The sequence below is a fragment of the Pseudochaenichthys georgianus genome, chromosome 9 (genome assembly GCF_902827115.2).
Source record: "Pseudochaenichthys georgianus chromosome 9, fPseGeo1.2, whole genome shotgun sequence".
NCBI classification, from domain to species: domain Eukaryota; kingdom Metazoa; phylum Chordata; class Actinopteri; order Perciformes; family Channichthyidae; genus Pseudochaenichthys; species Pseudochaenichthys georgianus.
Genome location: NC_047511.1, coordinates 43,626,591 through 43,643,176, shown reverse-complemented (window position 1 = coordinate 43,643,176; position 16,586 = coordinate 43,626,591). Strand labels below are relative to the sequence as shown.

General features: G+C 45.6%; 1 protein-coding gene across 1 annotated transcript in view; it reads left to right on the top strand.

Moving 5' to 3' along the window:
* fbrsl1 (fibrosin-like 1) overlaps positions 1-16,586 on the top strand; it is a 430,120-nt gene that overhangs the window by 217,773 nt on the left and 195,761 nt on the right. Inside the window, exon 3 of the mRNA XM_034091346.2 lies at positions 11,240-11,341. Coding sequence (XP_033947237.1) covers positions 11,240-11,341 — 102 coding nt within the window. The remainder of the gene's footprint in view (positions 1-11,239; positions 11,342-16,586) is intronic.

Here is a 16,586-nt window from a genome sequence, read left to right as displayed (position 1 = left end):
ATTAGCATGTTAGGAGCATAATGCGAACCTCCAATACTTGCTAACATGGTGTTTAACATGCTAGCGGAACAGATTGTTAACAACCTATAGTTTCTAACATGTAGTCTAATAATAATAAATTAGCATGCTAACAGTTTGGGCATTTACAAATACACATGTTTTATTTCTAAGCATTGTAGCATACAGCACGCACAGTAATTGTTATTTTTCAGCCCATCCCCACAGAGGTAAATGCATACTGTATGCCAGTACACACTTCAACTCCCCGAACGCTCCTTCCCCTCCAACACATAACAGTTGCTGCTAAATTCACCGGCAGTGTGTGCTGTGCAGGCATGAGATAACGTCCCAGAAGTTTTTCAAGGGCAGGACGGGTGCTCAGACATCAGAGGGAAGCCGCGTCGAGCCGAGGCTGATTCATTACATGTGTTGCATCTGCTTCCTATTAAAAAGCCCAGAGCACTCTGGCTGCCTCTCCCGGTCTTCTCACTCTCTGACTGCAAACTACCTCCAAGACTCCTCGGCTAGACCTCATCTCTCTCAACACTCCCTCTTTCTGCCTGTCCTCTGATGACATGCCTCTGCTCCTCACTAAGTCTTACAGATTAGCTCTAGCAGGGAGTACTGCAGTCTGAAGTTCAGTCAATACGACGAGTATAAATCTGATGCAAATATTTTAGGTTTAGAGCTGTCCATACGTGCAAGATTGCACCTCTGTAGAATATCTTAAATATAAACATTGTCTGCTAGAAAGGTCTGTCGTTAAATTAATTGGATAAACCAGCATGAAAAAGCATTGCCATTGAGAATGGGATATATTTTTGCATGGTTTAAGCAGTGTTGTATTGTAACTTAGTACATTTACTACTCAAGTTCAATTAAATGTAATTGTGAGGTACTTGTACTTGAGTTTTACCTTTTTCTGTCGCTCTACTTCTAGTTTTACTACATCTCAAAGGGAAATATTAAATATTAAATAAACATTTTACTGCACTACATTTATTTGACACTTGTAGTCATTTTTACATAACTGTCATGATAAATAAATATTTGTTTAAAAACTACTATTCTACTCTCCCTAAGTGTCTAAAGTTTGCTCCACATTGACAAATGACAACAAAGAAACACTCCTATATTGGTTAATAATTCTGCAGCACGAGTATTTTTAAAGTTGATATTTAAAGGTGGGGTAGGTAAGTTTCAGAAACCGGCTCGAGATACACTTTTTGTTATATTCCATGGAATGCTCTTAACATCCCGATAGAAATGAATATCTTAATGCTTTGACAAAAAATCCATAAAAAAATGTCATCTGTAGAAGCCGTAATACTGTAAAAAGTACAACCTACCTGCCTGTCAGCCTTTCATCGGGGCACAAACTTATCTCGTGCCCTCATTGGTCATGTGCGCGTTCGTGTGTGTTGGGGGAGGGGCTCTGTGAGGAAGTGGCAGATTTTCTCCGGTTGTGTATTTTCAAATTCTAGCTATCTCGAGCTGGTTTCTCAAACTTACCTACCCCACCTTTAAGGTACATTTTTCTGATAATATTAATAAGTAACAGTAAAGGATTTAAGTACTTATTCAAACGCTGGGTTTTGGTTTCTGCAGTTGTCTTCTGGGCTATAGTTTGTCATGCTGACAAGAAGTGGATGTCTTTGTTTGGCCAACGGTATACCAGTATTCTTATAATGCATATACTGGCTATAAAGAAATCTGTTTTGAGATAATTGCAAATGAACGCACTGAAACTATTTCTTGCTGTAAAAGTCCTACAGTCATCGCAATAATTTCAATAACTAAAGTAAAATTGTCGTTATACAAATATATGACAGAATAAAACATACTGCTTTGATTTATTCTCACCAGGCACAGCGTGGTGTTCCTAGGAATCATGTTATTCGGTTAGTCCGTGTTTGCTTGGACATTGGTCGGTTCTAAGGCAATAACACATCGATTAGGAAACACAGCACGATTTTACTCAGACATTTTATGAAAGAGCCATTTCCTCACCTGATTGAAGAACAGTCTGCATCCAGAGACGGATTGAAAGTTTCAGACAGTTCTTCATCTTGCTTTTTTTAATCACTTGCTCATTTCCTTTACCCCACAATCTCATCTTCAGTGTTTTAATTATGTGGCGGTGAATGATAGCAAGCTTTAAGGTGTGTGTGTGTGTGTGTGTGTGTGTGTGTGTGTGTGTGTGTGTGTGTGTGTGCGCGCGCGCGCGTGTGTGTGTGTGTGTGTGTGTGTGTGTGTGTGTGTGTGTGTGTGTGTGTGTGTGTGTGTGTGTGTGTGTGTGTGTGTGTGTGTGTGTGTGTGTGTGTGTTGGACTTGTTAAAAGGGCCTCTTTGCAGCCCTTACTCTTACTTCAGCTGATAATTATTTCAGATTACATTAAAGGAAATTAAACATTTCTTAAAATACGTGTGAGGGTGACGGAGTTCTCAAGCGTAGTCGCAGGAGAGAGTGTGAATGTTGCACATCCAAAAGCGTAATTCCTTTGACTGCTAATAAGATCATTTTCAAGTGTTATAAAATAATTAATGGTGTTGCAGCAGTTGAGCATCGTTGCAGCCGTACACTGTGATTAAAGTAATTAAAGAAATGTTATCAAAAGCCAGAACATTTAAATGTGGAAAAGCTGTTCCTTATCATGTATATAAACTTGCTAAGTGTTTAAATGATGGTTTGGCAGAAACCATTGGCTTGAATCCAGTGTTATTGGATGAACCCTTAAAGATAGTGAACATAATAATGTGTTGCCACCCTGGCAGTGCTTTCGACCTACATCTGGATTTGCTTAATATTTACCGAGAGCGGTAATCTCTTTGATATGTAGCCAACTATGTGAGTTCATGTTAGGAAAACCTGTGTGTCGTCAGACTTTCTGTCATTTCGAAATTTGGCCGGGCCGCTGATCTGTCCCGCCAACAGACTCTTATCAGCTGATAAGAGTGTTTACGCCGCCGCTATCTCTGTCCATTTAAGGGTTGAGTCATAACTGATAAATTACTAACTAAACTGTTGCAGGATCTGGGATTGATGCGGCGTTCCCGGAGTCATTATAGACGCGGTGTCGAGCAGTGAAGCACGTGTATGTCCTATCTTCAGACATCTGGAAATCAAAGCAAATAATTTGGTAAAGATGTTGCTAAAAGTTTAGTTTGAATGTGTTGTATCATGGTGGTTTGTACTAGGGCTGTGCAATTAATCGTATTTTAATCGCGATTACGATTTTGGCTTGCAACGATTACGAAAACAACGTAATCGAAATAAAACGATTATTATTTTTATTAAAAAAAAAAAAATGTAATTATTATTATTTTTGTAATTGTTTTTTCAGTTGAATTATACTTAAAGTTCAGGTTAATCAACTCTTAAAAACATACAGTTCACTCTTTTTTTTTTTTAAATGGATGTTTTCAAAGTAAATGGATAATCGTTTTTAATAATCGTGATATCAATTATTGACCAAAATAATCGTGATAATAATTTTTGCCATAATCGCACAGCCCTAGTTTGTACTATCTTGAATCCAATCCAACTTTATTTATATAGCACTTTAAAACCTTCAGACCAAAGTGCTGCACAGAGAGATAAGCTCACAAAACATAAAATAAATACATTTAAAATAAAAGATACAAACACAAAACGAACCAGAATAAACGTAATAATTAAAAAAATAAAAGCAGCCATATAATAAAAACAATAGACCACTGAAAGCAAATAAAAGCAACAATCTACTTGTTTCTGAATGCTAAGGAGAAGAGGTGGCTTTTAAGACGGGATTTAAAAGCAGACGGTGTGGGCGCCTGTCTGGTTAACACGGGCAGGTCGTTCCACAGTGTAGGGGCGGCAGCAGAGAAAGCACGGCCCCCTCTGCGCTTAGACGTTTGGCACCCTTAGGAGCAACTGATCAGCTGACCTGAGAGTGAAGGAATCCATGGTGATTTATTTGGAAGTCTTAACATCAAGCAGGGTTCTTCTTACGGTCATTAAAAACCTGGAAATTGAAAATGCTAATTCCAGGTAAAGTGGAAAAGTTACGGAAAGCAATATTTTCCCCAATGTTTTGGAAAAGTCATGGAAATGTAACCAAAGTTGCATCAAATATAATTCATATTTGATCTAATCGCCGAAATAGTAATACTATAATGATGATAAATACTGTGTCGTATCGTAATGAAACGTAAAATGGCATTTAACTGACGAGGTGTTTTGCTGGTGAGAGATTTTAGTTAGTAGAAGCTAGTCAGCCTACTTGATTTGTTTTAGAGGCACGACATGTTTCAGACCTTATTTTCCTGTTCCACGTTAAAATAAACCATTTCCAGTGGAACGCTGGAAATGGACAATTCGGTAAAGGTCCTGGAGAAGTCCTTGGTGAGAAAGTGTGTGAACCCTGATCAAGCCTTTATTGTAATCAATGAAGACGTCGCTGCTCCCAGTTCATTGATTTTCTTTCTTCAACACTTCATTGTCATATAAGAAGTTTCCTTTCTGTGTACGAATGACAATGGATGTTTACGAACTGTATGTTTGTTTCATTTTCACGTGCAATGCCTTTTGTGCATGCGACAAACAATATTCCCAAATTGGGATCAATGCAGTCAAATGAATCCTAATTGAATGACTTCTATCCTGATTGAATGCAAGCATCAACATGAACACCATTATCATTGTTGTGATGATAGCATCAAACAGCAGAAACTCACCGTAACCAATAAACTAATAGCATTCAATTGTTTTTTATTTGTTTCACTTGTTTGAAATAAATGAATAGTGAAGTCCTGAAGTTTTCTCCTATTCAAAAGGTTCTCCTGAATCATTGAAATGCACTTCGTTAGAAATATTGAAATGAATGTCTTAGTGTATTTCCATTAGCAACCGCTAGTTAGCATTAGCATCACCTTCATGCTGCATATTGGTATGCTTCCCATCACCTTCATGTTGCATATTGGTATGCTTCCCATCACCTTGAGAAGTAAAAGCTCTGACAATTACAGCATCAATGTCTGGACATACTTGGAAATGACAAGTGTGTCCTCTGAATCCAGTCCAGCAGGCTTTGCAGAACACTGCCATGTGGCTTTTCCAGTGGCCTGCACCAAAACCTGAAGTTGCTTTCCTGCCACTTTGAATGCGCCCTCTCTTTCGAAAGAGAACTTTGACTTTCAAATAATCACGTCGAGTAGACAAAGAATTACAGTACATCCTCCGAAGTGAACGCCATTTGAATTTCTCTTGTTAGCGTGCATAAATCTCTTGCGGAACGCGCTCACTGCTTTCAACGCTAATAGTGTACACAGAAATCAAAGCTTTGCATTTCCTGCGGAGCAACGAGAGAGCAGGGATATCTGCATAACGAGCAAAGCAAGCATCCTCTGCATCCGGTCCCTTGCTTTCCTTCCAATAACATCATTAGCATGTCGACATCGTCGGCCTAATTGTTGTCGGTAGCTCTGAGAGATGCTTGCCTTGGAGTGGGGAGTGGGAGCTGGGGGGAGGAGGGTGGGGGGGGGGGGGGGTTTCTGCTGTAAGGCCTTGTGCTTATCAGTGCAGGGCAGATACTGTTCCTATGGCCCTGGCTGACAGGTGTGTGTGTGTGTGTGTGTGTGTGTGTGTGTGTGTGTGTGTGTGTGTGTGTGTGTGTGTGTGTGTGTGTGTGTGTGTGTGTGTGTGTGTGTGTGTGTGTGTGTGTGTGTGTGTGTGTGTGTGTGAACCCTCGGGACAGGTGCTGAGGAATAGATTTGTATTTTGGAGCAGGTGCGCCTCCCTTCCCCCCTTTTCCTCCCCCCTTTTTCCTCCTCTCTTGCCGTGTTCCCTCGCTCCCCCAGGAGGCATATGGTGAGAGTGATTGGAGAGACCCTGGCCCACAGGGAGCGCTTCTCTCCCCAGTTCATCTGTTCCAGACGGGCCCCCGCGGGACACCCGGGCTCTCCCGAGGCCCGCCTTGGCTGGGAATCAGGCCCAGGAAGTGGCTCCGCTTTCAGGTTGATTGCTTTGTTACAATGCCGGGCGGCCACCCCCGTTAGCTTTACACCGTGTCGCCTTGTACCATTCTGTGCACAGGACACATGCAGCACGACGGAGGGGTCGCGCCCTCTAATTTGTTTGCTCTGCCCCGTTTATGTTGCTTTTAATCTGCTGACTCCGGCCGCCACCTCTCTGCGATGTCACCGGCTCATATTCCTGCAGCAGCTTCCGAAGGCACTGAGTGCACTCGGGGAGAGAGTTATGGGGGCGTTTTAGGCCTCGTGTAATATGTGTACCTCTTTTATGTGGTCATTCATTATGAGGCGAGCGCTATGAATAATGTATGATTAAAAGGCTTAATGGATACACTGGGACTCGTCAAAATAAAAGCAAAAATCCATTTGCTCTCCCCGTAGTAAATCCACTAGCTTGTCCTTGGGCTAATTTCCAACTTGGGACTTGGAGGGGGAGTGAGTGCATTTCTTGATAGCTATTTCAAGGGAGGGAGGTGTTGGTTGTGCGAGAGAGAGAGAGAGAGAGAGAGAGAGAGAGAGAGAGAGAGAGAGAGAGAGAGAGAGAGAGAGAGAGAGAGAGAGAGGAAGAAAAGTGAAATGAGACATGGAAGAGGAACAAAGCCAAGAACACCTCCTTCTCTTGAAGCCTCCCTCCTTCGCCTCACTCCATCCCAGGCTCTCTCCTTCTCTCCTTCCCTCTCTCCTCGCTCTGTCTCTCACCATCTTAAAGCGCCTTCCCCCTGCCTCTGAGCAGCTGCCACTTCTGAGCCTGAAGAAAATGAAGGCAGATGAATCAATTTGGCCTGTGGCCCTAAAGTGCACTTGTCTGCACCCCAGACTGGGCGGGGGGGATAATGAGCCGATAGATTGAGCCGGTGCCGGAGCCGGGCACTGAGCGCCGAGGTGCCCGACGCACTACCGAGCCCCCCTCACACACACACACGCGCGCACACACACACACACTGCTGATGCCTCCCTGAGCAGCGGTAGCAGCCTGTCGCTGGGTTAATGGGGGTGAGGGTCCTTTGCGCAGCACACTTTTCAGAACAAATTAGAGGAAGGATCTGTATTCGTCCTTTCCCCCCCCCCCGTGTTGCCCCTCTTCTCCTCCCGCGCTGCGCATGGGAAGCCCGTAGAGCAGATATTGGAGCGCGGTTATGCTGAGGAGAAGAGCATCAAGGCAGCTGGAAAGAAAAGGGGGCGGGCAGGGGCCAAGGTCCAGGGTCCTGGGGTAATAAGGATTGACACCGGGACAAGGCTGCAGCACTGCCTCCCTGAGCGCTGCTGACAGGTGACGGCAGGCGAGGGGGAGACGAGGGAGGAAGAGCCAGGTCAGGACTAACAGCTTCTCGTATTCAAGGAGGGAGACTGGGTAGCCATTCGATGCCCCCCCCCCCCCCCCCCTCCTGAACACCCCTGCAAGGTGAAGGAGGTAGGATCAAGACAACAAAGCACCACCCCTGCTGACAGGCCGCTGAGAGGCACGAGAGTTAGCCTAGCCTAGCATGCGTCCACGTTAACTACGACTGCCTCCATCGACTTGACTAGCCGTTTCTAAGTAGTGCGGGCTGTGCGACTTCACCCGGGGTTAGAGTAGTATAAATGAGGAGACCCAAGTCGGCACTACTCAACTTGGGGGGAAATTAAGATGCTGGAGGGCCCTTTGAAGATAATTAAAGAGCACCGAGCGGCGGCCTCCAGAGAGGGACTGCAGACATGTTCAATAGCGAGACTAATGGAGCTAATTTCCAGTACATTATTCATGTGAAACACAGGCCATTACTTAGCTATGTTTTTCCACGTCTCTTCTCTCTGTCGTCTTAAGTCCAACCCCCCCCCCCCCCCCACACACAGATTAACCACATTACTTACTGCTTCAACCTGATTAACCTTGTCCCAGTACGGCATGGGTCGATTCTTCAATGTGGACAAACTAAATCGACACAAAAGAACCTCACAGTTGCCGAAGAACTCCTCAAGGTTCTCCCACAAAATGACCTCAAGCATGAAGGCATTACGACCTTGAACTCTGTCGCCGCTCGCAACCAATCAGATCTCCGCGGAGACCATTAGCCCCTCGCTAACTCGTCCTTTAACATTAATGAGTACACACAAAAGAAAACAACAACGCATGAAAGCTGTACAGTTGGGAGCTTAGGGCCAATTAAACACCTCCCCAGACAGGACATTAGTCCCTGCCTTAATCACCGGCCGGCAGCGCTGCCAATCTTTTGTCAGCGTTGGTGAGTTTCCGCCTCGATCAATTGCTCTCCTGTCCCGTTGATCAGCGGCGCGGGGAGTGTTCCTCGCGCGCCTCATCATTAACCTCGACGGCTAATTAGACGCTGTGCTCTGATCAATAGCCGAGTTGATTGCCGACTGGCTAATGCAGCCGCGGGCCCCGGAGGAGACCGAAACACTTCGGGAATTTGTCAGCAACACTGATGCTGGGTAAACAAAGTAATCAACGGCTGCACTTGACGGCGACGTGACGGCGACTGTACCTCTGGGGCTGCTCTCGTTGTGAGGGGAGGAAATCAAAAAAAGCCACCATCTATTTTGAGATTCAAGGAGTGATTAGGCTGACAGCGAGAGCGCGCGAGAGGCAGAGGGAGAGGCATGTGGAGGTGGAAGTCAAACCTGATTAGGCCCACCTGCCAGGTTTCTCTTCCTTCCATCTCGACACCCTGATTGCTCGGTGCCGGCTCCCTCCTCCTCCTCCCCACCCCTGTCCTGTCACTGTTGACCTCAGCGCACCGCTAACGCCCCTTGGCCAATCAGCATGGCTGCCCAGGGTAATTAAAAGGGAATTGTGTCGACTTGGCATGTGAGCTGGTGGGCACGAGGGTAGGCAAACACTCTCGCCTCCCTCCCAGCCAGGTGGTAGCGTACAGGACCTGTCAGATTAGCTGATGACCCTTTTAATTCTAAACCAGCCGGGGGCCATAATTGATATTTACCGGGAAAGGTTAATTGCAGCAGTGATCTGCTTAAATGACAGTGGAGACCAGGAGGCGGGGGCCAGCCACCGCGCGCCACCGGGGGAGCTGCTACATGCAAACTGATAGTCGAATGGATTACACCCCGCGGCCATCGCCACTGTACTCCAAGGTGGCGAAGCAGCACGGGACTCTGTGATTGGCTGCTGCTTCACCACCTCATCGTCTTCCTGGCTGAGCTCGCCAACCTCCCATCTGGCTGGGAATTTGAATGCATGCCAACTGTGGGTCTTGATGCCCTGCTACACCAAGCTATCCAGGAGTGGATTCGGGTTCCTGTGATATGGGTTCACTTTCAAACCACCTATAGCTATTATGTGTACCTATACCAGAACTTTTATTATTATATTAAGACCAGAAAACAAAAGCATGATCTTTAATTCTCAGCGTTGTCTTCTTCCCGTTCACAATGCCTTTGTGATGACCTAAAGAGCTGTGGTCGAATGAAAGTGCCTTAGCTTTGAATTCAGAGTGGATTTTGAATTGTAGTCAGAAATCAGCAGTCAATCCGTTTTTCGCGGTTCTACGGTTTTACTGGTTCATATTTAGGAACGTTTCATATTTCTGTGTGGAGGATAAGGCGAGCAATTAAAACAATACTTCGAGCTAGCGTTGCCAACCTAATGATGTGTTTGCGTCTTATTATCGCATTAGCATAATGCTAAATATGTGCTGTCTCACCTAAGCTACATGTATAGGAGGTGGTTTTGTAATAGTAAAATAACATTGATGAACCGATGTCAATACTGAACAGAGTACATCAAAGAAACACTAACAACTACAGTGTGGTATATGTTCACACGCAGCAGTGGGCTGAGGTGATGACACCAAGCCGAGTCATCACACTGACTTTGTGTTCCCTCAGGTTGGGAACAGAGGGAGCCCACTATCATGTGTCCTTTGTAGCTGCACTGTATTGTTATGCATAGATGTCCTACTTGTGGAGTATGTAGATCCTTCTTTGTGTCTCTTAGGACTACTTTGAGCACTAGCATTAGCTTTAGCTATTCTTTCTTGGACCCACTCATAAACGGTCAAACACATGTTCGCATTATTTGCACAACATACATACAAAAACAACAACAAGTCTGTTATAATCAACAATCAAGAATGTTACCCAGATTCATTAGGTCAAACACAAAATCCAACAAGATGTATTTTCCGTACTTTTCGGACTACAAGGCGCACCTGCATATGAGCCGCAGCAGCTAAACTGTCCGTCTGTCTTGCTCTCGTTCTGTCTCTCGGTTCCACTTTCGCTTTGGCGCGCGACCTGTCTCACTCTTTTCCGGCCTCCAGCTTTTCCTGCTGGAGCCCGCCAGCGCGGACCGGTCATAGAGCCCGTAGCGTTAAAGGTGGTTAATTTGACCTGTAAAGTCCATAGATTTAGGAGGTTCCCTAGTGCCCGTTAGCTGTACAAAAAAGATGGGAAAAAAAGTCGCGGCTTATAGTCCGAAAAGTACGGTACACACTTTTACTACCAATACAATGTATAGTTAATAATTACAAACAAAGGTACTTGTCAGAAAATACCTTTAAATATATCCAGCCAGTTTTTACAGAGATGTTAAATTCCAATAAATATGATATTAAAAAAAACAAGATTCTGACACAGAAACCAGAATAACCTACTTTTAAAACGCTTTATAGTGGCATCAGAGTAAATTCGATTTTAATAATTCAATAATTATGATAGCGGGCAACCATACACACACAATGCATGTTATCTGCTTTTCCTTTGGTTGATCAGAGTATTTAGTTTTGTGTTTCTTATGTTCCTCTTCGAGTCCTGTGCAGCCGTTGACAAAGTTCCCAAAAGAAAAGACTATGTTGTTCATGTCATCTGTAAGAAACTAGCACTCGACTTTGGCCTATGGTCTTTTAATATATAACAGTTTGAATCTTTCTCCTTGCCTTGGTATTAAGGTAATAAGCCAGTCGGCAGTGATTTACAGTCCTATCAGAGCAGCTTTTAGGATAATACCTCTTAAATTAACTGCCTGACGGGGTGTATTGCTTAATAATGAACACAGCAATGTGGTTCATGATGCAAGGACACCATTTTAAGATGTCCTGTGTCCCCTGCAGATCAAGCCGTTAAAATACCTTTTATTTTATGTATGTATCCAGCCAGCTTTTAAATAAAACCACAATGACATACTTTTAATTTGCTTAATAATGAACACAGCAATGTGGTTCATGGCACAAGGGCGTGATTTTAAGATGTCCTTTTTCCTGTGTCCCCTGCAGATCAAGCCTTTAACGCTACGTCCGGTCAAAGTGAGCGAGGACGAGGCGGTGAAGGAGCTGAGCCGACCGCACAGGAGCAACTCCAAGGAGCAGCTCATCGAGGTAAGTCGCCGGACGAGACCTTTGCCCTCTCCACGGACCTCCGACAGCGGGCAGGAATATCCACTTTCACAGGCCGAGGAGGGGGGGGGGGGTTGGAAATAGAGAGTGGGCGGGCGACAGCAACATGGAGGCTGAGATCAGAGGGGTGCAGTAGTCCCTGCTGTTTCCAGGTATCACCTCATAAATCCCGATGTGATGGTTGGCTGGTAGCACACAGACAGGAAATGGTGAAGCCAGTCACACAGCAGCACCTTGTTGGCCTGGCATTATTTAAGCATGGCACGGTTACATGTAGACATGACCTAACGCAGTTCAGCCAGGTGTGGGCTGACCTCCACGACCCGGGACTGGAACGAGTTAAAGAAAGCGCTCCAATTATCGCCGCCGCGCCGGCATCCATATGCTAACCCGTTTAGAGGGAGAGTCAGTGGCGAAGGAAGATGGAGGCCGTGGCATCGGCGCAGCATAAAGGATGAAATAATGCAATTTAGACACAGGGGGAAGTAATGAGAATTTATGCAAAAATCCCAAGCGGCTCATTTGAAATGAATGTAGAAATATGCTTCCTAACTAATGCCTGTCAAGCAGACCTCCCAAACTCCACCAAATTCAATCAGACTGTTCATTTAGCTGACGAAAGCAGCGGGAGGAGGGAGAGAAAGAAGAGGAAGGAAAGCTGTGGGTGAGGAAAGGGATTTAAATGAACTTATTAAATACATTGTTTTAAGCCATTCAGCCCTCCAATTGCAAATCCAGCTTGATTGGAGTAAGACAAAAATCAGCCAGCCTAATTTTCCCCATCTCCTTCCTCTTTTTTCTACTCCCTGCTGTTCTGTTTCCCGGGTGCTCTGTCCCCCCTCTTCCTCTCGCACTCTTCCTCCTGAATCTGTGTAAAAGGCTGTCTTTTAATGAAAAAGTCAGGGGGGAGAGGCGGGCTTGTCAGATAAAAGACCGACGCCGGTTGACAGCTCTGACAGGGATATACGACAAGCACAGAAGAAGGGGGGGGGAGTGATGGTGGTTGCGGTGATAGAGTAGGGGGGGGGGGGGAGGCACTGTTGAAAATTGCACGCTGTAATCGCCGACGGTGTTAGATGTGGCATGTCTCTCTAATCTGCTGCCAAATAAATGGTGCACAGACGCTGATCGCTGTAACCGCGGCATCTCCGTCTCTCCCTCTCACCTCCACACACCTCTTTGTGTCCGTCTGTCCGTCTCTCCGCGGGCTGTCGTATTCCAGGCCTTCACACAGCGAGATTCCCTCCTATATTTCTTATTTTTCCAGCTCCGTGAAATCTCCGCCACCGCAGTGAAAGCACCGCAAATGTTTCCGTAAAACACGCTCCGCCACATCAAAGTGGCTCCCCGGCTTTTAAAAGCTCTTAACTAATGATGCCGACGAGTAAAATGGATTCCTCTTGTCTTACTGCCAAAGGAAATAGAGACAAATGCGGACGCACCCGCCTGTCCGCCTCTAAAAACAGTCATGCATCAATTTGGGAGCACAGGGTTTGGAAAAAAACAAAACCGAATTGCAGGGGAAGCTGTTTGTTCATGGTCGGGTCGTTATCTGTTTATTTTGACTAGGTAATTGTGCCTGCGGTGCAGCGGGGCCCCGGCACTAAGCCACACAGGGATTAGGGAAATATGAGGTGGTGGAGGATGAGAAGGGGGGGGGGGGGGGGGGGTTCCACTTCATCTGTGTCCTGCGGAGGAGAGGGCAGCAGTGGTGGTGCCGACACCCTCCTGTTCCCACCCAGCACCTGATCGGCCTCACATGCATCTCTTCCCTTCGTCACGCTCCGCCGCGCTCTGATTGGCCCCCCTCTCGGGCTTCCTTCATCCACAAAAACCAATAGTCTGGGTTGGGAGAAGGTGGACCGGACCCTCCCCTCTTGTCGCCGTGATTTTCTTTTTACTCTCCTTTTTGCAGTGAGCCGAGTGGAGGAGGGGGCATGGAAATGGGGAGAGGATTAGGGGGCGGATTTAGCAACATTTCTCTTCTCCGGGGCTGTTTAGTTAACCCTTAAATGCCGCCAGCATCCGCCCCATCCCTCTTGCCATCACACACACACACACACACACACACACACACACACACACACACACACACACACACACACACACACACACACACACTGCTCCCTCCCCCACACTCCCTCTCTGGGGCGGGTTTTTAAATCCTTTTGAAGTCCTAAGCGCTGCAGAAATCCATTGAGAGCCATGTATAATGGCTTTTAAGAGAGAGTGTTTAGCTGGATGCCGACCCTATGGCTTATGAACCGCTGGCGTTTTAATGGATCCCCCCCCTCTTTCCCTCCCCTCTTTTCCCTCCCTTCGCTGGCACTAAATCCAATGGATTGTCCCTCATTATCATTTAAATAAGCCTCTCTTTCTGCTCAGAATGCTCCAAGTTGAATGAACTCTACATCGTAAGGCTAATTCCAAATGGCCTTGGCCTCCCACCACCTATGCCCATACGCACATGTAAGTGCACTCACAACATGCACACTCACAGACAACAGGCCGCATTCTCACTTGTACACACTTTTGGCCCCTTTGTGTCCCCAGATTGTGCTCCCCTCTCCCTCTCGCTGCTCGTGGTGGTTTCAGAGAGCAGAGTGGGAATAGCCTTTTCATTCCCGCAGAGCCTGCTTTCCGGTTTCGCGGCGGGACTCCTCCCTAATCGTCACGGCGGGAGGCGTCCTGCGAATCAGAGGGCAGAGAGGCGTTGATGAGGGCCGAGGCCTTAGAGCAGGTGTGGGAGAAAGGACGAGGGGTGTCGGGAGGGTGCAACACAAGAGAGGTGGCGGTGGCGAAGGTGTGGGGGAGGACGCTCGGATTGAAGGTGGACCTATGGATGAAATTGGTCTAGCAGAAAAGTCCCCTCCAGAGACCGGGGGGGGAGAATTGCCAATCTAGACAGGAGAATAAAAGAAGTGAAAAGTGGAAGTGGAGGGAGGGATTTGGAGATTGGTATTCGTGCTGGGCTCTGACGGACAGAACGAAACTTAAGCTTATTCTGTCTCCATCCTGCTCTTGTTCAGCATTCAGAGGACTGCGTTAGAGACACGGGAGGAGTCCGGCGGCCCGAAATACCTCCCTAAACGCATAAAGAGATATTTATCGGGGCTGATTCAAAATGAAGAACGCTTGTTTGCAGAATGCGGCTGACATCATTTTTAAATAAAACGGCTTATATTGTAAGATTGCATTTTAAGATGCATTGCCGTCATGGCGTGAACAACACGTAATGTATTTCTGCCTGAAAGAATATAAAGCATTTGGGAAAGGATGTCTTGCCTGTTGATGCAAAACAAATGCCGGGAAATGATGAGATGGAAAAAGAAGAGAAGCCATTATTGTTTGGCGAGCAGCGTTCATAAGCTGCTACTCACTCTCAACACAATCATTTTTCTATCAAGGTTTTATGTGTTATCAGTTCGTCTACGGGTGCAGGTGATGGATTTACTCCCATGTGTCTATCAATGTCAGATGGTGAGGCGCAGAAGCAATTCAAACAAATAAATCGTGGGCGGCACTGCAATCTATAACCTGTATTATAAAACAATCCGACTCGTTTTTAGCCATCAAAGATTATAATGGGTCGTTAACTCTGACTCAGGTTCACATCGTAACGTGTACTTGCTACGTTGGTCCACAGCGTAAAACGTAGTAGCGTAAAAATAACACCTCGAAAATTGTAAAATGGCTACTTATTTTCCCTAGAAATGTATATATGTGGCATGTGAGGCGTGTGGCGCAGTGGGTTGTGCGTTGGTGTTCGGATCAGGGGGTCACAGGTTCAAACCCCACTGCAGTCAGCATGTCGTCTTCACCCCAAAGTGCTCCTGTGGGGATTGCCCGCAGTATTGAGCATGTAAGTCGCTTTGGATAAAAGCGTCTAACAAGTGACGTGTAATGTAACATGTAATGAAGAATACTGGTCGGCGTTGGAGGCGAAGTTGCTCAGTGGTGCATGAAGCCGAAATGGCATGACTCTCAAAAGCAGAAATACCTGCATACCAGGGTTTCCGTTAGCCGGTAATTACCGGTTTTTAGCTGGTATAATTTATAAAAAAACGGTAAATTCAAAACCTGACGGTCAAAATGTCTGGTAATAATTAGGGAGGCTCCGATCGATCGGCCGCCGGTCATTATCGGCCGATATTCACTCTTAATAGTTTGATCGGTGCTCTCTATAAAGGCCGATCAGGAGAGCTGGGTCTGATCGATATGGACATAAACGCGAGTGAAGTGTAACCGGAGCGAGAGAGAGATCAGATCAGCTGCTGAGTCTGACCGAGACACGCAGCTCTGCATGATCACCTGAAGCCCCGCCCTCTGTTTAGCGAGCTGCAGGAGCTGCATGAGAAACTGACGGGCTGTCAGGAGAGAGAGAGAGAGAGAGGATCCGTTTCTCCCGTGTTATTATTCAAAGTTGATGTAAACTTCTGAATAATGTACGTTATCTACTACAAGTAGTTTGTTTGAATGTAATAATTATGTTGTTTGTTGTTTGTGGAATCATTTATTGAGAAATTAATCTGAATTTTTTCGATCTGTTACGATTATAAACTGAAGCAATATAAAAATGAGCCCCGTGAACTGAGTTTTATTTTAAACATCAGCATATCCGCTCATAGTCCGGTAAATTACCTGCTTACGGAAACTCTGCTACACAACTCTTATTATTATTATTGAAATATGACCGGTAAGTTTCAAATTAGTCCGGTAAAATAAATTCTGCCCGGACATTTGACCGGCGAGAAAAAATCCTAGCGGAAACCCTGCTGTATACCTGTAGCACATTTTGCAACCATTGGACCCTAATGATTCCGGCTATTCGAGTGCTTGTACTGGGTGGATCCCCATGTAAGTCAATGGGTCCAATATATTCACGGACTGACACTTAAAGAACCGCTGTTCGGCCACTACGACAATCGGCATCATTGTCCGAAAATCTTGATTGCCCCCTGTTCGTTTGTAATGGCCAGTGTCCATGTCACAGTTTTGGTGGGAAAAAAACAACAAAGCTGGAAAATTCTGTACTTTAGGAAACTTTTGCAAGAATCTTTGTTCAGTGTTGTAAGGTGTTTAGTTTGATAGTTACAATGGACATTGTCTCAAGGCAAGGCAAGTTTATTTATATAGCACTTTTCAACGCAAGGTAATTCAAAGTGCTTTACAAAAAATGAAAGACATTAAGCATTAAAAAAGAAAAGCTAATAAAATAAACATTGAA